This window comes from Cucurbita pepo, chromosome LG03 (assembly GCF_002806865.2).
Source record: "Cucurbita pepo subsp. pepo cultivar mu-cu-16 chromosome LG03, ASM280686v2, whole genome shotgun sequence".
Lineage (NCBI taxonomy): Eukaryota > Viridiplantae > Streptophyta > Magnoliopsida > Cucurbitales > Cucurbitaceae > Cucurbita > Cucurbita pepo.
In genome coordinates this window covers 1,575,099-1,601,577 of record NC_036640.1, presented here as the reverse complement: position 1 = coordinate 1,601,577, position 26,479 = coordinate 1,575,099, and the positions used below count along the sequence as shown (strand labels likewise).

Here is a 26,479-nt window from a genome sequence, read left to right as displayed (position 1 = left end):
TGCTGCTTTGAAGCTCTGCTGGGATTTCCAGTCCTTCAAACTCTAAACAATTTGCACGACAAAATCGGATGTCATGAAGTTTAGTTCAATTGGGTCGGCAATTTCGACCATGGATTTCAAAATCAAGACAGCATACGCTCGGGACGACTCGTGGGTGTCATGTTTCATGACATTGGTCAAGGAATCGATACCTCAACCGGCCCACAACAATTGAGATAGTATTTCTTGATTATAAGTCGATGATCATTTCCTAAATTAGTGGGACTTTCATCATCCAAAACTGGAAACAGGGTTGTTGATAATTTGGAGGGAGATGGGGCAGAGGAAGTAGTGGGTGACTTCAATTTCTTCTTCCATTTTTTGATTTATGCTTATATATATATATAAATATAATTAAACACAATACATAAATAAATATTTTAAATCAATATTCATATATTTATATTATATTATACATTACTCATCTAATCATAACAATCCTTCTAAACCCATTGAAAAAAACAAATATAGAATCCCCAAAAATATATATACTCATATACCCTAATGTCTAATTAACCCACTCACTGCAATTTATGATTCTATTCAAAACTGTAAAACCAAAATCTAAAAACTATACTATTAAATTCCTTTTTTTTTTTTTCTTTTTTTTTACAATAGTACCTTTCAACAATCTCTTCCAGAGTGAATTTGAAATTTTGGGTTTAGGCCACGAAGTCTGGCAGTAACTGGGCGGCGAACCGTTTTCCATTTTGGATGTTCATGGTATCAAAGGCGGCGGAGGAGTGAGCTGTTGTGGAGGCGTTCATGGCGGAATAATCGGCGGCTTTGCCAATTTCTGTTCTTCTTCCTAATTGGATGCTCTGATTTGGGAGGAACCTTTGGTGGGTTGCTGCGTTTAGGGACAGATTTTCGCAATGGGGAAGCCCTAGAGTTAAAGACACGCCATTGTTGCCGGAGAATCTTGGAGTGAACTCATCCGCCTCGAATCTCGCCATTTCCCCTATTGGGTATTGCCCGAATCCGCCGAGGTTGAAATGGGGTTGGCCTAGAAACGAATACCCATCTCTGTTTTGTCTCTCCTCGTCGAATTTCATTGGTACATCGTGATTTTGGTTCTGATTCTGTTGATTCTGTCCTTCTCCTTCTTCTGGGGGTTTGATGTCCATGTTTATGAATGCCACGCTGTTGTCTGAGGAATAGAGGATTTCGGGGCGTCTCTGTTTCTTGGGGCTTCTTTGAGTGATTCCATCCAGCTCCGATGAGGTTCCGATTAGTGTAAACCCAGATGGGTTTCGGACATTTCCCCCGGAGGAATTGGAGATTGAAACTGAAGGATGAACGTTTTGGTTCGGGGAATTCTCTTGTTTTGAATTGGGGCTTTTTGTCTCCATGGACTTTGAAACTGAATCTTCGTTGTTTCTTTCCCCCACCGTCGCCGGTGTCGATCCACCTCCGTTCTGTTCTTGCTCCTTGATTTCTTCCATGTACATCTCTTCCACCATTGGCTTCCATAGCCGAACTCTCGCGTTTATGAACCAATTCGAAACCTGCATTTTTGTTGAGCTCAATTTGATGATTGAAACAAAATATTCAATGGGTTTTGGGTTCAGAATTTTGATTGGAATTTCAAACTGACCTGGCTTCGGGTGAGCCCTGTTTGCTTGGCGAGCATGTGTTTATCCGAATCCTTAGGGTAACTGAAACGAATTCGAACAATCCAATTGAGATTCTGATGAAATTTTCAAAAGGGTTTTGTGAGAATTTCAGAGAAAAACAAAAACAAGATTGGAACTTACGGGTGGAGGAAGTGTTCGAAAAGCCAAGCGCGAAGAATCGAAACAGAGCGCTCCGGTAAGCCTCTCTGGGGTCTCCAAGCATTGTGTTGGATCATACCCAATTGTTGCAGAGCCCGTTGTTGCCGGAGATGGTGATCGACGAATTTCAACCGGGAACCTTCCATTTTTTTTCCGACGCATTCTTCTTCACCCAAGCTCTTGCTGGCTGCTCGAATTTGGCCGGCGATGGCGTCTTTTAAGCAGCGGAATTGCTTGGAGATCGTTTGAAGTGCAAGGGCTGTGTAGGTTCTCGCCGACCCGGCGCTGGCCGCCTGCTCGAAAGTGGATATCACTATCTGCATCTGGTGGTGGTACTGTCTGTACCTCTGCTCCACCTGAAATTAAGAACAGAGACAAAAAATTANTTTTTTTTTTTTTTTTTTTTTTTTTTTTTTTTTTTTTTTTTTTTTTTGGGATTTTTTGTTGTGTACCTCATCAAGCATGCTAATAAGCTTTACTTTCTTCATCTGAATTTCTTGTCTCTCGGCGGTGGTGAGCTCGACGGCGCGTTTACCATCGGCTTCACCTTCTAAGGAACCATCAGCAGTTCCAGTAGCAGCGGATGCATCTCCGTTCATCTTAGTTTGATTTCCGTTTCCCTTTCTTGGAGACGATTCGTTCTTAATTCTATTTTGGCTAACATTGACAACCTCATCTAAAAGTTCTTGCGCAGCCTTGAGATACTTAGAGCTAATTAAAACACCCTGAATTCCAGCAACGCCATTGGTAACACCAGAAGCCGAAGAAGACGATCCACCAGAGATCCGCAGAGTCTCCTCACCAGAAACCGCCTGCTGGGTATGCGATTGAACAACATCTCTCGACCCAAAACCAGGAGGGTATTGCGAAGAGAGACTCAACGACAAGCCCTGCTGAGCGCGTGAAGAATCACGCGCCGCCGTGGAAGTGTCAATTGAATTCCAAATATTGGGTTGAACACGGGGGAGAAAGCCGTGCAAGGCGGAGATATCATGGTGGGGGTTCAAGGAATGGGAATTGTTATCTTGGGACGTGGGGATTCCAACGAATTGCTGTGTAGAGAAGGAATTAGGAGCAGCAGGGGCAGGGGCAGGAGCAGGGGAATTGAAGAAAAGGAGATTAGGGTGCGAGGGAGGCGGCGGCGGAGTGTCGGAGAATTGGACATAGGTTGGGTTCCTTAAAACGAGGGTTTGAAGGGCGGCATCAGGAGACTGGAAGTGATCAGAATTGGCATGAAGGTAGGTCGCCATCGCCGAGGATGGAAGCGTTCGAAGAAAAATATGATATCCTTTTTGTAAGGGAATTTAGTTCACTGAAAAAGAGAGTACGTTAATCAGTTAAGCTTCACATCCAATCCAATCCAATCCCATCCAATCCAATCCAATCCCACATTCATATTTAACTCAAATCACCACAAAAAGAAATCAAAACTCAATTTTCTGTCTCCTTTTTGTGTCTATGCCGACACCAATAAATATAATAAATTAAATCAAATAAATATTTTACACACTGTTTGGTAAACAAAAAAGAAAGGGAAAGAAGAAGAAGAAAACAACAGAATCCGCCATGAAAGAGATTGCTTCACAACCTTCAATACCCCAAAAAAGAAACAACTTTTCTGAACAACAAACAAAGCTGCAAACAGAAGCTTCTTCACACATACATACACACACACACACACAGATATATATATATATAGAAAGAGAAAGAGAAGAGAGAGAATTTATTAATACCTGAAATTATAATGGGAAATCTGAGAAAGCACGTGTGGTTCATGGATGAGTTTGCAATATGGGAAAGGAAAGCCATAATTTTTTCAAAAACCCAGAACTCAAAAAGGAGAAATAAACTCACTCACACAAGAAAAGAACCAGAATTGGGCAATCAATCAATCAATATATATATAAAGGCTGAGAAAAAGATACCCATCTTTTTTTTTCTTTTTTTTTCACTTCATTATCCATTATATAAATAATTATATATATGATAGTTTTAATTTTAAGAAGAAGAAGAAGGAGAAGTTCTGATTTGACTCAACCTTTTCCTATCACTTTGATGCACCAAACCCCATTTCTGATTCATTATCAAGAATGAAAAGGAGAGGGAAAATATCTTTTTTTTTTCTTTTTTTTTCCTTTTTAGTTAATAATGGATTCAATTATTACAATAAAATATTATATATTAGTTTTTGATGTAAGTAAGATAGAGAAATGAAGAGTTGAAGGAGGTGGACATGTCTGCTTGTTTTTAATTTCTTGAGCAAAGAAAATGCAGAGACAAAAAGAAAGAGGAAGAAGATGGTGATGAAGAACACAAATTAGGGTTTTTTTTTTTTATTTATTTATTATTTTTTTTTTTTCTATTTGGAGGGCCCTTTTGCTTTCATTTCTCTCTTTATTATCTTCTTGTCTTTTTCGTAATATCTCCATTTTTTTTTATTCCTTTTTTTCTATTTATTATTGTTATTTTCTTGTAGAGAAACAATGGGCCAACCACCACAACACCCACTTTTAATGCTTAGGGAAAAAATACAAAATTATTTCTTTAAAAAAAAAAAAAAAATTCACTGTTTATAAATAAAAAGTGATGTCTGAAGTCCCAGACAAAACAAACATTGGGTGTGAAAACCTCATTTTAATAGACATGTTTTAAAAATTATCCGAAAAAGTTTGAAATAAAACATCTAAAAATGACAATATCGAAAAATATTTGAGTTATTAAGATATAATAAGATCTATAAATCATCTATCAGGTCACAATAACGGACTATTTGACACTCATAATTTTAAATTTATTTCTATATTTGTAATTTGCAATGTTTCTTTTCTTTCCCACACATAAAAAAAATTAATAAAATAAAAAGTTTTTGTAAGTGGTAGGTGTTGTTTGACCTTATGGAAGTAGAATTTAATGTCCCAAGATTTAATTACTTTATCCATTTGTAAACCATCTAATCATCTTTAATAAAGTAAAACCCTACTAACTCAATACTTAACCCTATCAAAATACACCTAACCCTAATCTCATTAATCAAATCAAACTATATACTAAATTTATGAATGGAATATATAATATAGTCGTTGTCATAGATAAATATAATTGGAAATTGTAACGCCTTATGTGAGATAGCGTTGGTAAGTTTGAGTCATTATCCATGGAAGATTAATGAAAGAAGAAGAAGAAGATTATGGATATGTTATTCTTCTATATTTCAATTGCATCACTTTCATATTAACAAATTATTTATTTTATATTTTCTGTCCTTAAAATCTAATGTTCATNTTTTTTTTTTTTTTTTTTTTTTTTTTTTTTTTTTTTTTTTTTTTTTTTTTTTTTTTTTGTAGAAACAATATGTGGCATCTCTATCCTCGAGGTCATGATCGAACATTAGAACTTGAAGCGATAGTAAGAAAAAGAGGATGAAATTGATAGGAGAAGGTTAAGAGGGTAAGAGGGTTAGAGTTGGTTTCGAGGATTGGACCCCATGCCTTTCATTGCCATCAAAACTCATCATCCTATCGAAGTCGTCTTTTGATCAAGAATATATGTCATAACTATGTTCAAGCTAGCGAGTTGAATTGCGTGTTTAATTATTATTATTTTTTTTTTTGTAGGGGTAGTTTAGAGGGTTTAGGGTTTTGTTAAGAGGTAAGGGCTTTTGAGGGCAGTTGGAGGTTTAAGTTATGGCATGGTTTGTGATATGATGATGATGTGGGAGTCCAGTTCATTGAATTTCTCCAATTATAAAAGCAATTCAATCATTAAAATGCTATATGCTTTCTTTGTTGTAACTTTATTACAATCACAATTGGACTCCTGCTTTATTTAATATTGTCTCTTCTTTACCTCATTCTTTCTTTTCTTTTCTTTTCTTTTTACACCCTTTAATCATTTTCATACCCACCCCTCAAAACCCATTTTACGATCTCGATATACTCCTGCATCGTTTTTAAGAGTGAAAACTATTCCCACAAACTAACACGAGTCCTCATAGTGTACTTTATTCTCACTTGCATGCATCTTACGAAAATTTTTAATGGGTCACCCAACATGGAATTGCTCCAAGCAAAGCACACGGAATAGAATTAAAATAGTTGAAGATAATCAACATACTCATTATTTAGTGTTTTAAATGTTGCAAGTTTTATGGTCACTTCGTAAAAGTTATATCAAATTTAACTCTTTAAGGTATATAAAGTTAGTTGTTCGTCTATCAAATCATATTGATTCAAAAGATTTTTTAATATATTATTATATTCTCATAAATGGTCCTTTGATATCATTTTTTTGTAAAGATTTTCAAATATTAGCTTAAAAAAATCAACCCCGCAATCATGAACCATTGATTTTAAAATAAATAAATAAAAATAATCGGGATTAGATTATATAAAATTACACCTCTATTTCACTAATTTTGATTTAATTTAATTTTTTTAAAAGATTAAATTTAAGATTTAATATTAATTGATTAGCCGACATTAATGAATGAATCTTTAATTTGGTTTCATATATTTTAAGAATGACGTGGGAATGACCACCGAGAGGTAATGTGGGCACGAGTGTGGAGGTGAATCGCATGATTAATTAACACTAATTTAATTATGTCTACAATTAATGTCTAACAAACAAACATTAATATTTAATGCAAAGTCTATCAAATTAGCTATATAAAGCAAGCATGTATAATGCTATCAATATTAGGCTTTTTTTTTCTTAAAAAAGAAAAAGAAAATACTATTTGCTTTATTTAAATAGTCCTTAATTATTATTTTTAAAGTGCTTTTACGTCAGCGGTTACTTTTTAATTTCTGCTTTCTACCTATATTAGAAGATGTATATATAATTATTATTTATTTTATATTTGTTAAATAAATCAGAAATAATTGACGAAGAAGTCATAAAACATTTTCATGCGGTTCTTATAAATAAACATTAAAGGGAATAAAACGTTACCAAACATGCTCTATGAGTGAATTATTTTAGGAGAAAATATTTTAATAATTATCGTTTTCTCCCAATTATATAAATACATATAACATAATTATTCAATTACTTCATACTAATATTCTCATAAAAGAAGGGGAAAATTTTTAATCATGTCCGCCACGTCACGCAAACGCTAGAAAAGAGGGAGTGGGACCCACGTGTGGATCTGATCCTACTTGGCAGGTAGAATTGCGTTAGAGGTCTGTCGAGGGGGTTTTGGACTTTTGGCGCTAGAAACTGGAAAGGAAAGTGGAGCCCACAGGGTAACCAATCACTGTACACGCGTCAACCATACGGGTGAGTTTTTAATTGTGCCCCGAAATTTTTTGCATTTTACGAAGATTCGCCCAAAAAGTGGGGCCCAAGTAAAGTCCAATCAGAAATGGAGCTTTCGTTTTTTTTTGAATTCTTATATTTTTTTCTCTCTCCGCTTTAATTGAGGCGTGTAATTCCACGAATAGGAGGGTCCCACGTGTTTTTGGAGGTAAAAAAAGTCAAGAAAGCAACCAATAGGAAAAGAGAGATGGGTGTGTGGGCAACTAAAATTGCCTTTTGTTTAATGCGGGATAATGTCCCGCTTGTCATTGTCGGTTCTATGATTTGCCACGTGTCAGCTTCTTGTACCACGTGACCAACTGCCCCGCCTCTACCACCTTTTTTCTTCCCTCTTTTTACCCCTTTGCCCCCCACTTTTCTCTTTATTTACATCTCTCCCCTTCTCATACAAATTTTTTTAACGTATTAAATATATTGAAGACAAATTACCATACCTATTTCAATTTAATATATATTTAGTCTATGATTTTGAATTAGATAAAATATCATTAGTTCTATATATTCACTTCGTCAAATAAGCTTAAATAAATTTTGGATATTTATTAAAGATTATAAACATTGTCGTAATCTATAAAATAATTGAAATTAATTGAAAATGGTCAAAATACAAAATAAACATTATCAACTTTACATGTATCTTTTAAAGAATATACTAATGTAACATTCAAAGCGTAACTTATACCAAAAAGAAAGCATTTTATATGAATAATATATGATTATATATAAGTTCCCAAACAATGGGTCAAAATCTATAATAGTTGATGTGATTATTGGGACGAAGATGGAGAGGTTGTCATCATTGTAACAAAAAAGAAACAAACTTTATAAAATAGAAATATTATTTAATAAACATATTTAAAACAATATACTCCATGCCGTGTTCATTGCTTGGGGGTGTGCGTGCATGGTAATATTGTATCATGATTTGATGATGACGTCAGCCAAGGGCAATTGCCCACTGCGTGTTGTATAAATTTTCAGAATCTTGTGGGAATTTAATTCACGCAGTTAGGGTCGGGGACAAATAATAATAAATACTTATTTTGTTTTATTCATTACGTTTCAAGCTAATTCCAAATTCGTTATATAAATGAATTCACACAAACATATTAAAAAAAATATTTATTTATTTTTTTAATCTAAATATACTTCAATTTATTAATTGGTTAATATATATATATATATATTCCATGTGACAAAATTTAATTTGGATTAAAGGGATGAAAAAGAGTGAAAATGAACGGAAAAAGAAGAGGGGAAAATGTACATGATTGATTCATGTACTTAAATTGATGAAAGGGTGGAGTGAGCATATGGTTGTTTGAAACCAATTATTATTATAATATATGGTATGGTCTGGTCTGGTGTTTGGTCTTCTTGTTCCTTCCCATATTTAATGTCTAATGATCCGTCTATAAAAATGTCTGCTGTTGAAGGCTTCACATTTCTATGTTTGTTTCTTAGTATCTGAAATTTCCATACTTTTCTTCTTCTGTTCATCACCCAACTAACTACCTCTCTTCCATCCATTCCAGCTATAGATGTGTGGTTTAAGTAACAAAAAGTTAGTACACAAGTTAGAGTATATATATATATATATATATATAAAAGAAAGAGAAAAAAAGAAACTTGAAAATAGGGTTAGGATCGGATCTTACCATATTCTTAAGTTATTATGAATATTAAAAAATATTTGATTTTTGTAACGGAGGTTAGTTATATACTTTGATTTATGAATTTCTTATATTTGAATTTTATGAGATTTTAGTTGTTAATACAACATTATAGATAACTAGAAAAAAAAAACCATTCGAGAACTGAGTTGAGTTGTGAATGAGTGGTGAATTTTATTCAAATGGCTCGAATCACCCACTCAATTTATTTAAATGTTTGGATTGATAGAAAAGATTTTTCAAATCTTGGATAAACCTACCAAAATTTGAAATAAATTAAAATTAGTTACTTCAAACGTGTAGAGTGATTAATATATCAATTTTGTATGCAATTATATATTAAATAAAAGTGAGTGTGGAAGATTTTCATAAATATTTATAAAAACATTTTAAATTATCCAATTATCTCCGTCGGCCAAGTGTTAGTCATGTATTTCTTTTCTTTCTTTTTTTTTTTTTTTTAAGAAAAAAGAATTAATTAAAAATCTTAAAACTAGATTTTCCAAGTCAATAATTGCAATTAGTCGTTGATAAGGTTATGTAATGAAGGGGACAGATGGCAGATTAGAATTGGGTTTTTAGTCGTAAACGAAATGAATTAAACTTCTGTGATTTTAAATTCCAGCTGTATTTTCCCGACAACCAAACAATTGCTTAAATAATATCCACCATTCTATTCTTATTAAATTATTATAATTTTAACCCAACGTTTTCGCTAACACTCGTTCTTCGTTAGTACACCGCTGGATGTCCACCCCCTCTTCATGACTAACTGTTCTTGTTAGCACTCGTTTCTCGATGAAATTGGAAAAAAAAAGAGTAATCGAGTGAGGGAAACGTGGCCGTTGGAAGCTCCACAAATAAAGAATAAAGAATAAAGAAGAAGAGGAGGGAAAAAGGTGGGGAAATTGAAAGGTAGAGAAAGGGGTGTTGTGTTGTAGAAGATACCAACAGAGGGGAGAAGCCATAATTGAGGGGTGGGCTGTAAAGTCAATGAAACAAACAACTTGGGCATACCTAACTAATCTCTTTATTCCTATATTTCTCCATTTTTTTTTAAAATAACATAATGGATTTTGAAGGTGGGTGACAAAATTTGTTTGTATGTTCTTCACACATTTCATTAAACTTCATTTTATAATATAGTATATATTTTGAAGTGGGTGTTCAAATTAATATAATATAAAAATGAAAAAGGTGGTCTCATTTTCATTGCTTTTGTTCATCTCTAATGTAAGTGTTGGATTGAATGTGTTGCATTTTTATATAATAATTGGGTGAAATTGATAGGATGGGGTCACAAACCAAACACTGTTTCAATCTAATATATACTTTCATTATCAAACCCCATACCCCCCAATCTCTGTCTTTCAAACTCACTCTTCTCTCTCTCTATATATATCTTTCGACCAATGGAGTTCTACGAGAATGTTTTAGGGCTCATAATTGTGACATCCAAATAAAGAAAGAGTCTTGATATAGAGATATGATTGTTAAGAAATACTCAACGCTAGCATGATATTGTAACAGTCCAAGCCCATCGTTAGCAGATATTGTCCTCTTTGAGCTTTCCCTCGAAGTTTTAAAACCTTATAAAAAAATGTTTCGTTCCCCTCTCCAACCAATGTGGAATCTCACAATTCACTCCCTTTCGAAATCCCGTGGGCATTAGGTTTAGGTTTAGTGTAATTTGAATATTTAACATTGGGCCGGATCTAATAGAGTGGAGCTAGATTGGGTAAAGCCCAACTACAATTTTGAGCCCAGGCTGTTACTTTTGTGGCCCAATAAGTAGCATGTATGTTTTTTTTTCTTTATATTATTTTTTATTTTGATTGATTAATAGAGTTAAAAGAATAAAATAAAACGTATATTTTTGTTTATAAAATTAGGGGTAGGCTAAATGTGACACATGGAAGCCACATTTGGAAATTTGCAATTAAAGCATTTGATTAAAGTAAAAGTTTGTGAGAGTAGAGTCTAGTTATCACTTATTGATAAAGCACTTCCAATTTTCCACGTCACATTTCTTTTTAAAAATAATAATGGTGACACATTTTCATTCGCTCACAAATACCATATCATATAAACACAATGTGCATGAACATAGATAGTGGATTTTTATATATATAATAAGAATTAAACAATACTATGGTTCAACGTAGAAACACTAAAATGGAACAAAATTCAAGAACTAAAAGGGTATTTTAATCTATAATTAGAATCGGAAAAAAAATATAATGTTCTAAAGACGGAACCTTATTGAAATATCATCGTTAGCTAACTAGGGTCAAACCCAATAATTATATGAGTTCATTGTGTACCTATTTTAACATACCTCATCTCAAGAAATCTCAAGCAGTCTCGAAGTGTTATATCTTTTTGATTGATCATAATAAAGAGTGTTCAGAGTTGTGTTAGAACGATCTCTTGAAATATTCTAGAAAAAGAAAAAGAGTTAAAGTGGATACGTGACGATTTGTACTACTAAAAGTCGAATGAAAAAGGTGTTTTAAGTAAATATACATGAGAGAGGTAATAAAATATATGTATATATATATGTATATTTGAAATAAAATACAAACAAGTGGGTGGGGAAGAAAAAGAAACAAAATTAAATGACAAAAAGTATAAAAACAAAACATNTTTTTTTTTTGGTTTTTTTTTTTTTTTTTTTTTTTGGTTTCAATCTTTAAGTGTCATATAGTTTTGTGCATATAAGAGTAGCTAAGAACCAAAAATGTTGAAAATAAGAGAAAAAAGCACATAATCATTGATGTCCAATATGATATGTTTGTTTATATTTTGTGTGTGTTCATATAAATTTTGATAGTGTTCATATTTATTGGTGTAAGAACCAAAAATGAATGTTACCATATGGAAGTAAAGTAAAATGGGATTGAGTCAGATTCCTATGTATGGTGACAGTACATACTTTAAGGCTTTGACTTTCATAACCCTTTTCTCTTTCTTTCTTTTTAAGTTCCCTTTTGTTTATGGTTGAAAAGGCTGACTGTTTGCATATGAGTTTTGACCTTTTGTTATTGTCAATGAACATTGTATATATCCATATCCATAGTCATACAGTAGAGAAACAGTATATTATTGTAAGTAAACCCTAACGATATTATTGAGCTTGAAATAAAGTACATCCTTTGTTTGACTACACGTTCAAGGTTTACAACTTTGTTTGTTACACATTTGAAGATTCTATTAATATGACTGACTGACACAACAACCCTCCATTAATGGAATTGCGATGCTCATCGTCAGTCTTCAATGTTGTCAACGTCTAGACCTTTCTCACATTTGTTATCGTTGGTAACAACATCAAAGATAAGAAAAACACTAGAGTCGATTAATTTTCATGTGGGTTACAACAAAGTCGAGTCAACTTACATTAGAGGAGTGAAAAATGAAAACAGTTGTTGTTTGGAATATTTGTTTATCCTTTCCATTTTAGTTCCATGAATCAAAATCAACCAAATAATGGTGGATTACAGCTCTTTTTCTCTCTTTCTCAAGTTAATTGAAAACAATATTCAAGTTTTAGAGCTGTATCACAATCAAAACTTGAGAAACTTCCCTGCAACTTTATGGCCTAAAGATTGCGCGTTAGGCTCAACTTATATATATATATATAGCTACACACTTTCCTGGAAATTGACCTAATGCTTCAGCATGCACCTGCCCTACAAGCTATAATCTCTAGCCCTAACTTTCCTTCACATTTTCTAAATAGCAAAACCATTATTTGGATTAACTTCACTCACTTCTTACTCATAAATGCCTTAATTTGTTAGAGTTTTGATCAAAGATTAGATATACTATAATTGCTTCATTTGACATCATATAAGAGCATAAGGTCTTGTATTAGAGCTTAATATTGGTAACTGCATGATGGACTTTTGTGCAAATTTTTACACCCCACAGGAGAAGAGTGTATCCATAAAAATAGTAAAGACCCATTAACCCATTGTCTTAAATTTTTAGGTTGTGTGGTGGACTGATAAGTCACAAGATCAATGGCATGGGTGTGTGTCTTCCCTCTCTACTTGTGCATAGCCCTATTCATTGCATTAGTTGACAAAAGTGTATGCTCGAGAAAGAATTGAAGTTAGATGATGGCTTAAAAGAGTACAAAAGAAGTGTAACGGCCTAAGCTCACCGCTAATAGATATTGTCTGTTTGACCGGTTATGTATTATTGTTAGCATCACGATTTTAAAATGCGTCTGTTAGGGGAAGGTTTCTACACTCTTATAAGGAGTGATTTGTTCACTTTCCAATCGATGTGGGATCTCACAATCCACCCCTTTAGGGGCCAGTGTTCTCGCTGACACACTGCTCAGTATCTGGCTCTAATACCATTTGTAACAGCTCAAACTCACCGCTAGCAGATATTGTCTACTTTGACCCGTTACATATCGTCGTCAATCTCACGATTTTAAAACACGTTTGTTAGGAAGAGGTTTCCACACTCTTAGAAGGAGTGGTTTGTTTCTTCTCCAACCGATGTGGGGATCTCACAATCCACCCCTCTTGGGGGCCAGCGTTCTCGCTGACACACTCACCGCTAGTAGTAGATATTGTCCACTTTGGCCCATTACATATCGTCGTCATCCTCATGATTTCAAAACGAGTTCGTTAGGAAGAGGTTTTCACACCCTTAGAAGGAGTGATTTATTTCTTCTCCAACCGACGTGAGATCTCACAATCAATAAATGTTTCATTCCCTCTCCAATCAATATCGGATCTGTGACGTATAAAATATCATACGATAGAGTGATAAGGTTATACAAAAAAAAGGTGGAAACGCATATCCGTGTGGTAGTGCTCTACCATAAATTAATGTTTATAATGGTTTACAAACAAAAGAATAAAGTGACATACACATACATAACAACACCATTATTATTATTTGTGAACCTCCAAAACCTTAAATTGTTTAATCCCTTCCTTTTTTGGTGCAAATGGAGATAGTTCGGTTCCGTACCTTTTTTTGCTTTCACTTCGAAAATGGCGCTGCCTGTTTTTTTCAGAGATGAATAAAATAAAACACAGCCGAATGATGAGTCAGCATATGTCTCTTTCCTACTTCTTTCATTCTCTCTCTGTCCCAAACACAAAATCTTTGTCCGTATGACACACAAAAAGACACCAACACAACACAACACAACACAACACATGATGTCCAATCTCAATATTCTTCTCAATTTCAACCCTTTTTAAACCCTTTTCACTTATAAATACCCCAACACTCCTCTCTCCCAACCACACCCCTCCTTCATTTTTCTCTCAATTTTCAAGGCTTTGGCTATGGGGATTCAGGTAGTGAAGAACAAAGCCATGGAGATTGCCATGAAAATCAAGAAACTTGGACAGGATGACCCAAGAAGAATTATTCACTCCATTAAAGTTGGAGTGGCTCTAACTTTGGTCTCATTGTTTTACTATTGGAACCCTCTCTATGATGGCTTCGGTGCCTCTGGGATTTGGGCTGTTATGACCGTTGTGGTCATCTTTGAATTCACCGTAGGTTAGTATGGTTTTTGTTTTGATCAAATTGGGAATATTGTTGCTTAAAGTTTGAAGCTTTTTTTGTTTAGTTTATTTATTGTGATGTGTTTTTCAGGGGCAACGCTTAGTAAAGGCTTGAATAGAGGTTTAGGTACACTGCTTGCTGGCTCTTTAGGAGTGGGAGTTAACTACTTGGCCAATCTCTCTGGACAGAAAGGAGAACCCTTTGTTTTGGGCATCTTTGTTTTTCTTATAGGTAACTTTTTTTTTTTTTTTTTTTTTTTTTTTTTTTTAATTTTAAATTTTAAAGCATGAAACTTTGAATAAAACTTGTGATTGGTTTTGGGTTGCAGCTGCATCAGCCACATTTTCAAGGTTCTTCCCGGGAATCAAAGCGAGATATGATTATGGAGTGTTGATATTCATATTGACTTTCAGTTTGGTTTCGATTTCGGGGTATCGGATCGATGAATTCTTGACATTGGCTCATCAGAGACTGTCCACCATTCTTGTTGGTGGAGCAATCTGCATTATGATCTCCATTTTGGTTTGCCCTGTTTGGGCTGGTGAAACTCTTCACAATTCGGTTACTTCTAATATAAACAAGCTAGCGGATTACCTAGAAGGTTAGAAAATGTTGCAGTTATTTGACATAATCTTGTAAGAGGAGTATGAGTAATAAAGGTTGAATTTTTACAGGGTTTGGTGGGGAATATTTTTACTGTTGTGAAGATGGAGAACATGGTGTTGCTACTGAAAAAGGTAAATCCTTTGTTGAAGGATACAAAGCTGTGCTTAATTCTAAAAGCATGGAAGATTCCATGGTGGGTTCTCTCTCTCTCTCTCTCTTGTTTCTTTGGCAGTAGGTAGCATGAAAGGCACTAACTTTTGTAATTGCTTGGACATTAAGGGTTTATATTGATGTCTGACAGGCTAACTTTGCAAGATGGGAACCAAAACATGGAAAGTTTAGGTTTCGTCATCCATGGAAACACTACTTGAAAATTGGATCCCTCACTCGACAGTGTGCCTACCAGATTGAAGCTCTCAATCGCCACCTTTGCCCTCAAATCCAAGTAACTATCCCATCTTTTTTCTCCAAAGTTTTTCTCTTCAAATTTCTCCTCTTAACTTTCTACTTTGCCACGTCAACTAGTTAAGAGAATGATCATGAATTTATGAGTAAGAAACGCTATCTCCATTAGTATGAGGCATTCGAGGAGACCAAAAGCAAAGCAATGAGAGTTTATGCTCAAAATGGTCAATACCATACCATTGTGGAGGTCCGCGATTTTTAACATGATATCAAAGTCATGTCCTTAACTTAGTCATGCTAATAAAATCCTCAAATGTCGAACAAATAAGTTGTGAGTCTTAAAAGTGTAGTAAAAAAGTGGCTCCAGTTTCGAACAAATGGCGTACTTTGTTCGATGGGTCCCGAGAAAATGAGTCAATCCTCAATCAAAGAGAGACTATTTGAAAGCTCCATAGATGGTATAATGGTTGAGGATTGTTGGTGGGCAATCCCACCTCAGCTAATTAAGGAGATGATCATGAGTTTATAAGTAAGGAATACATCTCTAGTGGTACGAGGTCTTTTGGGGAAACAAAAAACAAAGTCATGAGAACTTATGCTTAAGGTGAACAATATCGTACCATTGTGAATGTTCGTGATTCGGGAACCATGCTAGTAAGAAAGGAGCTAAAAATATGCATAAAAATGAAAATACTTGAATCTATGAGCTTAAGCCTTTAGATTTAGTAGTTCATTAAAGCATGTAATTTCACATTGGTAACTAACTCTGAAATTTATATTGTATCACAGACACAGGACCCATCTCAATTGCGAAGAATGATCGAAGTTCCATGCAAGACATTAAGTTCAGAATCAGGAAAGGCCCTAAAAGCCTTAGCCACAGGAATGAAGGCGATGACAAATCCATCACCCTCATCCCAAGTGCATCTAAACGCCGCCAAATCCGCCATGAACGATCTAAAAGACACCCTAAAATTAGGCACAGCACAAACCACAAACCTTCTAGAAATAATTCCAGACGCGACAGTGGCTTCCATATTGATCGAGATAGTTAAATCAGTAGAAGACTTGTCGGAGGCAGTGGTCGAACTCTCTCTAAAAGCCCACTTCAAGAGCATTGAAGCAACGGTTTCACCAGAGAAGCCTCAGTTGCTTCACAAAGGAACCATAAACCCATTTGTTGAAGCTGAAGATGAACAACCCCATGTTGTTATTTCAGTGAGAGGAACAGAGGATGGGGATTTAACTGAAAAGAAGGGCTCTTCCGGCACCACTTCGTTGCCAACATGAACACGGATCTGTAAATAAAAAACTAAAAAAAGAGTTTTTTTTTTCCTTTTTGCTCATGGGGTTTTGGTTTTTGATCCCTTCTTTCGTTCTTAATCTTGTTTTGTTAAGATTGAACATTTGTTGGTAGGGGAAAAGAAAAAAAAAAAAGAAATTTTGGAGGTAAAGCAGAGTTCTTTATTAGGTTGTGTCCTGCTTTCACCAAGGATAAAGTTCTTATATTAATATTACAACCTCTAATGTGAACCATCATTTCTTCAATTTATATCATTTGTTAGTAATTTATGGTTATTTTTACTCTGTTTATTTATTAGGAGTTTAAACGTTGAAGTATAAAAATTATTGTAAAGAAAGGGTAAGACAACAAATACTAATTTCAAAAAAAAAAAAAAAAAATGTTTATAAGATATTATGAAGTAATCTTTGTAAAGAAAGTCAAAATAATAAGATGATTATGAATGAGGTTTCAACTGGATTCGTGGATGAACAGACGTGAGATTCGAAACCGGCTTGGATTTTGTTTAGGGTAGTTAATCATAAGCTTATCACTTGATGAACCGACACAATCCAAGGAAACCTTCGTCAAAGCGCTTTCTTCTTTAGGCCGCAACAATACCGACACACACTGATACCACGCGGCTAAGCCCATGCTGGAGGGCACAATCGTAAGTCTCTCTCTATTCCTTTCCCTTTACGCTTCTCGCTTACAATCCGGCTAACCCATTTCTGAAATTTCGGTTTTAGGGAGAAAGACCCAGTTCCCATAATCGCCGAAGGGTGCAAACAAAGAGAGAGCTATGGGGCTTCTTTCCAACAGGTATTTGATCTACCAATTTTCTCTGTTCTTCAGCTTTATTACATGTTTTAATCTATTGGGTACCCTTAATTTTAACCAATTTCAATGCCCTTTTCGCCTAAATGCAAAATCCTTTGGTTTGCTTGCAGAGTTAATCGGGAAAGCTTGAAACCGGGTGATCATATCTACTCTTGGCGGGCTGCTTATATCTATGCCCATCATGGTTCTCGCTCTTTCCTTCATTTTTTTTCTTTTCCTTGTTTCTCCATGAGAAATTATTTGTATGCCCTGTAGTTTTCGAGATGATTCGATTAGAATCAAATATGCCCCAACTGTTCTTCTTGCCTTCTGGGTAGTTTGAAAGGGTTGATTAATTGCTTGAGGAAATCTTTTTATGTGAGAGCAGAAGAATTGGAGTATGCTTTTGTTAACATCTGATTTAGTCATTGGGATTGTTTGATACATATGAGACTGCTTTATATGAGCCTCACATTTGATTCTTCTTATGTTGGGTTCGTTGAAGATTGTTAGGAGGGAGTCCGGGGATGATCATGGGTTTATAAGTATGTAATATATCTTCATTGGTATGAGGCCTCTTGGTGAACCCAAAAGCAAAGCCACTTTATCATACTATTGTGGAAGGTCGTGATTTCTAACGGGCGTTATATGTTTCTTCAAAATTTTGTTTCATAAGAACTTATGGGTTTCTAAGGTTGAACTCGAAATAGCCTCTATCGACGTGGTCCATTTATGGATCTCTATTGGATACACTGACATGTTATGTTCTCAACCTCTAGCAGAATATACCATTTATGCTACAATTATCATATATGTATGATGAGAGTGAATTGTATTAATACTAGTTTCATTTCGAAACAAACATTACTTAGTGTCACTTTTGGTTCTTTTCTCCAATCTATATCGCTGATGGGAACAATTCAGGGATCTATGTTGGAGATGACAGAGTTATTCACTTTACCAGAAGGGGTCAAGAAGTAGGAACTGGGACCGTGCTTGATGTCTTACTGGTAAGTTCAGGACCTGCTCGATCCTTTGTACCGTGCGCTACTTGCATTCCTGTAGAAGAAGGAAATGGGGTTCTGTCTTCATGTTTGAACTGTTTTCTTGCTGGTGGAGTGTTGTATCGTTTTGAGTATGCTGTCAGTCCTGCTCTCTTTCTCGCGAAAGCTCGAGGTGGAACTTGCACCCTTGCTAGCTCTGATTCAGATGATCTTGTGGTTCATCGAGCGAAATACCTACTCGACAATGGCTTTGGATGCTATAATGTATTCAAGAACAACTGTGAAGACTTTGCAATATACTGCAAAACTGGACTACTTGTGGTTGATCAGAGGACCATGGGACAAAGTGGGCAAGCAGTTTCAATCATCGGAGGACCTCTGGCAGCTGTTCTCTCGACACCGCTGCGTCTTGTGACAACCAACGTCTATGGAATGGCTGCAACAGCTGTTGGGGTGTACTGTGCCAGTAGATATGCTGCTGATATTGGGATGAGGAAGGATGTGATGAAGATAGCTGTGGAGGATTTGACACAAAGGCTGGCTACCGGGCTTATTCAGGTGGTGGAACCGCAGATCTTACCTGCAATGGCGCCGGGGTCTCACCTGCTCACAGACAGATAATTAAACTACCACCATCTGTTGTTGTTGTCTGGTTTAAAAAAAGAACATAACTGTTGAACTGTTGTGAAATGTAACTCCTGCAAACAAATTATTTGTGGCAGGCTTAGAACTTCAGTGTTTTAAGGAGGTACTATTGTGCAATTTTCGATCAAATATATGGATCTCATATTTATTAGGAAACATGGTCATTTTATCATTGACCATAAGATGCATTTTGTCTGTGAGATCGCACGTTGGTTGGAGAGGGGAACGAAACATTCTTTACCAGAGTGTGGAAACCTCTCTTTACCAAATTGAAAGGAAAAGCTCAAACATGACAATATCTACCAAACGTGGGCTAAATATGAAGAGGCGTAGGTTTGATGATAATGTGGACGGAGAGTGGAAAGGTAAGAGAGAAGTTAGAGAAAGAGCACATGGAATGTCTCCCTACCCCCATACTCAAATGGGTAAAACAACCAAAACATTGATGATGGAAATGCAGCAGACAGCACGAGAGGTATGTGTCCATTGAGTACCTCAAAGCAACAAGGAAAGCATAGACAGCAAGGCAGTTTGGTTAAATGGGCCACCAAAAACAACCAGATGTGGGCTTCAACCCATCTCTTCTTCTCTCCATTGCTTCCCATAATTCCCATTTTCTTTTTTAATCAATAAATATATTCTCTCCATCCCTTCAAAATCAAAATGATGGACCAATTTAGTTTTCTTGTGGGCATTATTGGAATTTCCTTGGGGGAAGAGGAATCAATTTGTTTCATTGGTTGGCATTGGGCAGTGATATAAGAATGTAATTAGTATTAAACTCGAGCCAACATAGTTAAATGGATAAGATACTAAAAAAAAAAAATACACATTTACGCGTTATTGAGTGAGTTTGTAAGTGGGTAGACACGTTTACGAATGGATCCTAAAATTTGGGCCATTCATTGTGGACATAATCATGGTGGCCACCAATCTTCATTTTTCAAACATAATTCCTTCTAATAATTCTTTTTTATTCCTTTTACCCTAAATTTAATTATATATTCATAATAATTTGGGAAATAGAAAAATTAATTAAAATACAAACAAAAAGGAAGGCATAAGATTTGGACCCCATTTTTGTCTGTGTTCAGCGTATCAAATAAAAAAAGCCTTCCTTTGCACCGCCGCTGCCCTTTCCCAAACTTTATTCTCAATAATTTCCCATTTTTAAATCAAATTTAGACTGTAATTACCATATTACCCTCCTTTTTTAACCTTCCTATTCTATATATTTAATTTGTACTTTCCTTATATATTACAATTCAGTTATTATGCCAAATTATAATATAAATTTCAANCCTAAAATTTTGGTAGAAAAAAAAAGAAAAAGAAAAAAGAAAAGGAATCAAATAGAGTTGACCTGGAATTGTCTACTTTCATAAAATAGTCCGTGACTTGCTATTATTCAAAATGTTTATAATTAAAATTATAACATTTTTTAACAATTAATACATAAATTATAAGTGTAAAACTCCATGTGCTCACGTATCATAGAAAAGATTTCAAAATAAATATATTTTTTAAAATTTCAAAACAATATTAATATAATTGAGGGTAATGAAATTATATGGGTAGTGGGTAGGCTATAATATTTAAATAAAATGATTTAATTAATCCGTCCCTTTAATATATTTCTAGATTTTTAAAATGGGAAGCTACCCAAATTTTAATTTTAATTTTTTTAATTTTGTGTTTGACTAATTTAAATTTGATTAGACATAAAGTTCAAATATTATGATGAAATTGGAGTCAAAGTTTAATTTAATAATTAATTTACAAAATTTTAAAGAATTTATTACGTATCAATTTAAAATTTGGAGAATAAAAATGGTTTTATGGGTAAATTAAAAAGAAATATCGGGTCAAAACGTAAGAGAAAGGTCGCCGGCGGGCGGAGTGACGTGGACGTGTGGACGTGGGTTAAATTCAACCCGAACGGTCCCGCAATTTTCTCCCAAAATGTAGCTAAGTTTAAGGCGCCGGCATGAATTTACGGAAATGTCCCCAAGTGCAATTATCATTCTTTTTATTTTTTTTAAGCGGGTAATTATCGCATGCGGTCAATCCTACGGACTCCTTATCCTAGAAATTAAAAAAAAAAAAGGATTTTGTTTTGAAAGGTGATGTCTTTTGGTGTTTCATCAAAAGATGCGAACAATTCTTTTGAGACAGTTAAAGTTACTAGAATTTAGGTTTAAACACACTCTCCACATTGATATGATATTGTTTACTTTAAGTATAAAGACGAGTGTATCATCTCTTGAATTAACCTGGGACACTTTTATCAAACAAAATTGTTAAAAAAACACACGAATTAGAGTTCAATTATTTTAAATAAATATATATATATATATATGTCAAATTAAATTTAGAACTTAGTAATTATTAAAAACCCATTTATTTTTTTATCTAATTAATCATTGGGCCCTTTTGTTTTATTGTTTTTTTGTGTACCGCATGAACCAAGAAAATTTATTCAAGTTTATTAAAAAGAAAAAAAATTAATAACCACTTAGTCCAGATTCAGCTTCCAATAATTAAATATTTTTAATATATTTTTTAGTCGCCTAATAGGTACATTTTATAAAGGATAATATAATATTGTAACTAATTGAATTATATTTTATAAAGTATATTTTTTAATTTGTATGTAATATTATTATAAATAATTTATGGGATTTGGTAATAAAGTAATTTGTGAGAAGTAAAATAGTCAAATATGGTAATTGTTATTATCTTCGTTATGTTCCTTGGATGGCGCCGGGATACCGCCGAACGTGAGAAGACAATAATGCCCTTCGCTTCTTTCAAAATGCCGTCAAAGATAAATGGAAGAGGAGGAGGAGGAGGAAGAATAAGAAGGAAAAAGAAGAAGGCGCGTGGCATTCCCCACTTCCAGAAACCATCAACCAAGGCATAAATTCCCTCACAAGGGACACACTCTCCAATAATTTCTCTCTAGGGGTCCTCTTTTTTTTTTTCTTTTTTTCTTTTTTTTTTCTTTTCTTTTGTTTTCTTCAGTTTCCGATCTGAATTTCCCACATTTCCATCCTGTCCTGAAAGTTGTCGTTCCGGATCCACGTTTCTCCTTCTCAACTTCAGCCGCGATTTAGCTGTTTGTTTTTGGAACTGTTAATTCACCATTTTGCTCTTCACTTGCCTGGACTGTTCTTCGAGTTGGGGCTGTTTATTACCCCCAAATTCTGTGATTATCTTGCTCTTCAGTGTGGGATTTCATTTGGGTGTTGTGAGAAACCGCCAGAAATGGCGATGTGAAGGCTGTTCTCGGAAAGCATTCGGCCCCAGATGTTCCTTTTCGGAGCTTGGTGTTGCTTCACAGATCTGCCATGGAAGACTTCAAAACAGAGCTCGTTCTAGTTCTCCTTCTTGCTGTAATTTCTGTGGGGTTTGGAGCTACCGACCCCAATGATCTTGCTATTCTCAATGAGTTTAGAAAAGGGTTGGAAAATCCAGAGCTCTTGAAATGGCCGCCCAATGATAACGACCCATGTGGCAACAAATGGCCTTCTGTGTTCTGCGATGGTTCGAGGGTTTCCCAAATTCAGGTCCAAGGTTTTGGACTGAAGGGCCCTTTGCCGCAGAATTTCAATCAGCTTTCTATGCTCTCCAATATCGGTCTTCAGAATAATGAATTCTCCGGTCCCTTGCCGTCGTTCAGTGGCCTGAAGAATCTCCGGTACGCCTTCCTTAATTACAACAATTTCACTTCAGTTCCGGCTGATTTTTTCACTGGCCTCAATAGTTTAGAAGTTCTTGCTCTCGATGGGAATAATTTAAACGGTAGTTCTGGGTGGATGTTTCCACCGGCGTTGGGCAATTCAGCTCAGTTGACGAATCTTACTTGTATGAGTTGTAATTTGGTTGGTCCCTTGCCGGACTTTCTTGGGTCTATGTCCTCTTTATCTGTGTTATCGCTTTCTGACAATAGACTTACCGGTGGAATTCCGGCGAGCTTTAAGGGTATGATATTGACGAGACTTTGGTTGAATAATCAAGTGGGAGGTGGAATGACTGGTTCTATTGATGTGGTGACGACGATGACCTCGTTGAATAGTTTGTGGCTCCATGGGAATCAATTCTCAGGGACTATTCCAGATAACATTGGGGATTTGAGTCTTCTGCAGGATCTGAATCTGAATGGCAATGAATTTGTTGGTTTGATTCCCAAGAGCTTAGGTGATATGAGTTTAAGCCATTTGGATTTGAACAATAACAAATTCATGGGTCCAATCCCAAAGTTTAAAGCATCGAAAGTGAGTTATTCTTCAAACCTGTTCTGTCAAACTCAGGCAGGGGTTGCTTGTGCCCCTCAAGTCATGGCTCTGATTGAGTTTCTTGGCGCCATGGGTTACCCCTTAAGACTTGTCTCTGCTTGGACTGGAAATGATCCATGTCAAGGACCATGGCTGGGATTGAACTGCAGATCTGGGGATGTCTCTGTCATTAACTTACCAAAGTTCAGTTTGAATGGGACCTTGAGTCCTTCACTTGCTAATTTAATTTCGCTCGCCGAGATTCGACTTCAGAACAACAACTTGAGTGGTTCAATTCCCTCAAATTGGACTGGTTTAAAGTCTCTTACATTGTTGGATTTCAGTGGGAACAATATCTCCCCTCCTGTGCCACAATTCAGTAGCACTGTGAAACTTGTTACTGTTGGCAACCCTTTGTTAGATGGTAAGCAATCCCCATCTTCCCCAACGTCGGGAACTGGAGGCCTATCTCCTCCGGATAGCGGATCTTCTTCAACGACCGAACCAGGTTCTAATTCTGGCAATGGGATAGGTCCAACATCTAATCGTTCCAAGGCATCTATAATAGTTTCTACTGTGGTTCCTGTTGTAAGTGTGGTCGTTGTTGCTTTTCTTGCTATTCCTCTGTCTATATATTTGTGTAAGAAGAAGAAACGCAATGAACAGGCTCCAAGTTCTCTGGTCATTCATCCAAGAGATCCATCTGATCCCAACAATTTGGTTAAGATTGTTGTTGCAAATAACACGAATAATAGTACATCTACCGCTACAGAAAGTGGTTCGGCTAGCAGAAACAACAGTGGACTTGGTGGTTCTCATGTTATTGAATCTGGAAATCTAGTCATATCTGTTCAAGTTATTCGAGACGTAACAAATAATTTTTCTTCAGAGAATGAGCTTGGTCGTGGCGGGTTTGGGGTAGTTTACAGGGGAGAATTGGAGGATGGAACAAAAATAGCAGTCAAAAGGATGGAGTCAGGTGTTATTACCAGCAAAGCCTTGGATGAGTTCCAATCTGAAATTGCAGTTCTTTCGAAGGTACGACACCGTCATTTGGTATCACTGTTGGGATATTCGATCGCTGGAAACGAGAGACTTCTCATTTACGAGTATATGTCTGAAGGAGCTCTCAGCAAGCATCTTTTTCATTGGAAAACCTTTAAGCTCGAGCCTCTTTCTTGGAAGAGGAGGTTAACCATTGCCTTGGATGTTGCTAGAGGGATGGAGTATCTTCATAGTTTAGCGCATCAGAGCTTCATCCACCGGGATCTCAAATCTTCGAATATCTTACTTGACGACGATTTTAGAGCAAAAGTTTCTGATTTCGGGCTGGTTAAACTAGCCCCTGATGGTGAAAGATCTGTAGTAACCAGGCTTGCAGGGACATTTGGTTACTTAGCACCAGAATATGCTGGTAAGCTTCTAAAGTTGTATTCATGAAATCTTAATTAAATCAAAATCAATGGTTTCGTATCTAACTTATTTCATGGTTTCATTGAAACAGTAACAGGTAAACTTACTACCAAAGCCGACGTGTTTAGTTTCGGCGTTGTGCTCATGGAGCTGCTGACGGGATTAATGGCTCTCGACGAAGATAGATCTGAAGAATGTCAACATCTAGCTGCGTGGTTCTGGCACATAAAATCAGACAAGGAGAAGCTGATGGCTGCTGTGGATCCAACCTTGGGTTGTAAAGAAGATATATCTGAAACCATTTGCAGAATAGCTGAATTAGCTGGTCATTGCACTGCAAGGGAGCCTACCCAACGACCTGATATGGGTTATGCTGTAAATGTACTGTCTCCACTCGTCGAGAAATGGAAGCCGATTGACGACGACACGGAGGAGTTCTCTGGAATTGACTATAGCCTACCCCTTAACCAAATGGTGAAGGGATGGCAAGAATCAGAAGGGAGTGATTTCAGTTGCATGGACCTGCAGGACAGCAAGGGCAGCATACCATCAAGGCCTACTGGGTTTGCAGATTCGTTCACTTCGGTCGATGGTCGTTGAAGGAGGAGGTACCACCTTGATGATGCTTCTGTTTCCCTCTTGCTTTTCTGCTTTTACTCTGTGGGGTCAAATTTGGAGACAATCTGAAGTGAAGGTTATGGTGTTTTTGATAATGTGGATGTAGATAGATACCAATGGTGTCCTTCACACTGGATGCTTACTTTTTTTCTTCTTACTTCATGTTTGTATATTCCTTGTGAAACAGACTTCCAACGTTCTCTGGTTTCACTTTTTGCATCTTTGAGTTCATTACATCTCTGTTTCTCTCTAGGATTGAGTGTCACATCCCACATCGATTATGGGCGGGAGGAACGAAGCATTCCTCACAAGGGTGTGGAAACCTCTTTCTACCATATGCGTTTTAAAATTGTAAAGTTGACGATGATATGTAACGAGTCAAACAAACAATATTTGTTAGCCGTGGACTTAGGTCGTTAAAAATTATATTAGAGCCAAACATCGAGCGATGTGCTAGCGAGAACTCTGGGTCCTCAAGGAGGGTGGATTGTGAGATTTCACATCATAGGAGAGGAGAATGATGCCGTGCTTGTAAGGATGTGAAAACATTTATCTACTAGTTTTAAAGTTTGACAATAATATGTAGTGGGTCAAAGTGAACAATATCTACTGTTAGTGAACTTGAGCTGTTACAAATGGTATCAAAGCCAGATACTAGGTGGCGAGCCAACTAGGACGCTAACCCTCATTGACCCCAAGGGAGTGGATTGTTAGATTCCACGTCAGCTGGAGGGAGGAACAAATCATTTCATACAAGAGTGTGGAAACCTCTCCCTACCATACGCATTTTAAAATCGTGATGACCGCCAAAACGAACAATATCTACTATCGGTGAGCTTGTAACAAAGAGAATATTCCATGATTCCATATTATGTTTAAGAAGAAGATAGGATTGAAATGGGGTATGTAAGTTATGAGCCACATTCGGTTCTGATAGTGAGTAGATATTTGTAGCCTTGAGAGCCATACAAAAAGCAGTGGCCTTAATGGAGGACCTCATGTCCCATGTACGACGTGTATGTGTGTCTTACAATTTGACTGCCACTGATGAGTCATT

At 36.0% G+C, this 26,479-nt stretch overlaps 4 protein-coding genes across 6 annotated transcripts; 3 read left to right on the top strand and 1 right to left on the bottom strand.

Annotated features, from left to right (window-relative positions):
• Positions 1 to 456: 456 nt before the first annotated feature.
• On the bottom strand, positions 457 to 3,734 carry LOC111789788 (BEL1-like homeodomain protein 1). 2 transcript variants are annotated; one of them, XM_023670477.1, is made up of 5 exons: positions 3,548 to 3,734; positions 2,267 to 3,126; positions 1,797 to 2,170; positions 1,637 to 1,697; positions 457 to 1,547 (listed from the first exon to the last, which is right to left on the bottom strand). In XM_023670477.1, the coding sequence occupies exons 2-5, from the start codon at positions 3,062 to 3,064 to the stop codon at positions 702 to 704; spliced, it is 2,079 nt and encodes a 692-aa protein (XP_023526245.1). In that variant the 5' UTR covers positions 3,065 to 3,126; positions 3,548 to 3,734; the 3' UTR covers positions 457 to 701. The 2 variants fall into 2 exon arrangements, with proteins under 2 accessions (XP_023526245.1, XP_023526247.1); XM_023670479.1 differs by lacking the exon at positions 3,548 to 3,734 and adding an exon at positions 3,403 to 3,495.
• Positions 3,735 to 14,081: 10,347 nt separating this feature from the next.
• On the top strand, positions 14,082 to 16,801 carry LOC111789787 (aluminum-activated malate transporter 8-like). The gene is made up of 6 exons (XM_023670476.1): positions 14,082 to 14,347; positions 14,444 to 14,584; positions 14,682 to 14,954; positions 15,028 to 15,152; positions 15,261 to 15,404; positions 16,154 to 16,801. Exons 1-6 carry the CDS (start codon positions 14,128 to 14,130, stop codon positions 16,652 to 16,654), a joined length of 1,404 nt encoding a protein of 467 aa, XP_023526244.1. The 5' UTR covers positions 14,082 to 14,127; the 3' UTR covers positions 16,655 to 16,801.
• Positions 16,802 to 17,160: 359 nt separating this feature from the next.
• On the top strand, positions 17,161 to 19,270 carry LOC111789785. 2 transcript variants are annotated; one of them, XM_023670474.1, is made up of 4 exons: positions 17,161 to 17,316; positions 17,396 to 17,468; positions 17,597 to 17,670; positions 18,390 to 19,270. In XM_023670474.1, the coding sequence occupies exons 2-4, from the start codon at positions 17,449 to 17,451 to the stop codon at positions 19,088 to 19,090; spliced, it is 795 nt and encodes a 264-aa protein (XP_023526242.1). In that variant the 5' UTR covers positions 17,161 to 17,316; positions 17,396 to 17,448; the 3' UTR covers positions 19,091 to 19,270. The 2 variants fall into 2 exon arrangements, with proteins under 2 accessions (XP_023526242.1, XP_023526243.1); XM_023670475.1 differs by lacking the exon at positions 17,161 to 17,316 and having other exon boundaries at positions 17,331 to 17,468.
• A 2,800-nt stretch (positions 19,271 to 22,070) lies between these two features.
• On the top strand, positions 22,071 to 25,674 carry LOC111789784 (receptor-like kinase TMK3). The gene is made up of 2 exons (XM_023670473.1): positions 22,071 to 24,805; positions 24,896 to 25,674. Exons 1-2 carry the CDS (start codon positions 22,465 to 22,467, stop codon positions 25,402 to 25,404), a joined length of 2,850 nt encoding a protein of 949 aa, XP_023526241.1. The 5' UTR covers positions 22,071 to 22,464; the 3' UTR covers positions 25,405 to 25,674.
• Positions 25,675 to 26,479: the final 805 nt, after the last annotated feature.

Coding starts and splice junctions, on each gene's coding strand:
- LOC111789787 (XM_023670476.1), top strand. CDS start 14,128: ATGGGGATTCAGGTAGTGAAGAACAAAGCCATGGAGATTGCCATGAAA. Junction 14,585..14,681: donor CATCTTTGTTTTTCTTATAG/GTAACTTTTTTT, acceptor TTTGGGTTGCAG/CTGCATCAGCCACATTTTCA. Junction 14,955..15,027: donor GCTAGCGGATTACCTAGAAG/GTTAGAAAATGT, acceptor GAATTTTTACAG/GGTTTGGTGGGGAATATTTT.
- LOC111789785 (XM_023670474.1), top strand. CDS start 17,449: ATGGGGCTTCTTTCCAACAG. Junction 17,469..17,596: donor ATGGGGCTTCTTTCCAACAG/GTATTTGATCTA, acceptor GTTTGCTTGCAG/AGTTAATCGGGAAAGCTTGA. Junction 17,671..18,389: donor TTATATCTATGCCCATCATG/GTTCTCGCTCTT, acceptor GGAACAATTCAG/GGATCTATGTTGGAGATGAC.
- LOC111789788 (XM_023670477.1), bottom strand. CDS start 3,064: ATGGCGACCTACCTTCATGCCAATTCTGATCACTTCCAGTCTCCTGAT. Junction 2,171..2,266: donor TTATTAGCATGCTTGATGAG/GTACACAACAAA, acceptor TCTTAATTTCAG/GTGGAGCAGAGGTACAGACA. Junction 1,548..1,636: donor CAGGGCTCACCCGAAGCCAG/GTCAGTTTGAAA, acceptor ACAAAAATGCAG/GTTTCGAATTGGTTCATAAA.
- LOC111789784 (XM_023670473.1), top strand. CDS start 22,465: ATGGAAGACTTCAAAACAGAGCTCGTTCTAGTTCTCCTTCTTGCTGTA. Junction 24,806..24,895: donor CTTAGCACCAGAATATGCTG/GTAAGCTTCTAA, acceptor TCATTGAAACAG/TAACAGGTAAACTTACTACC.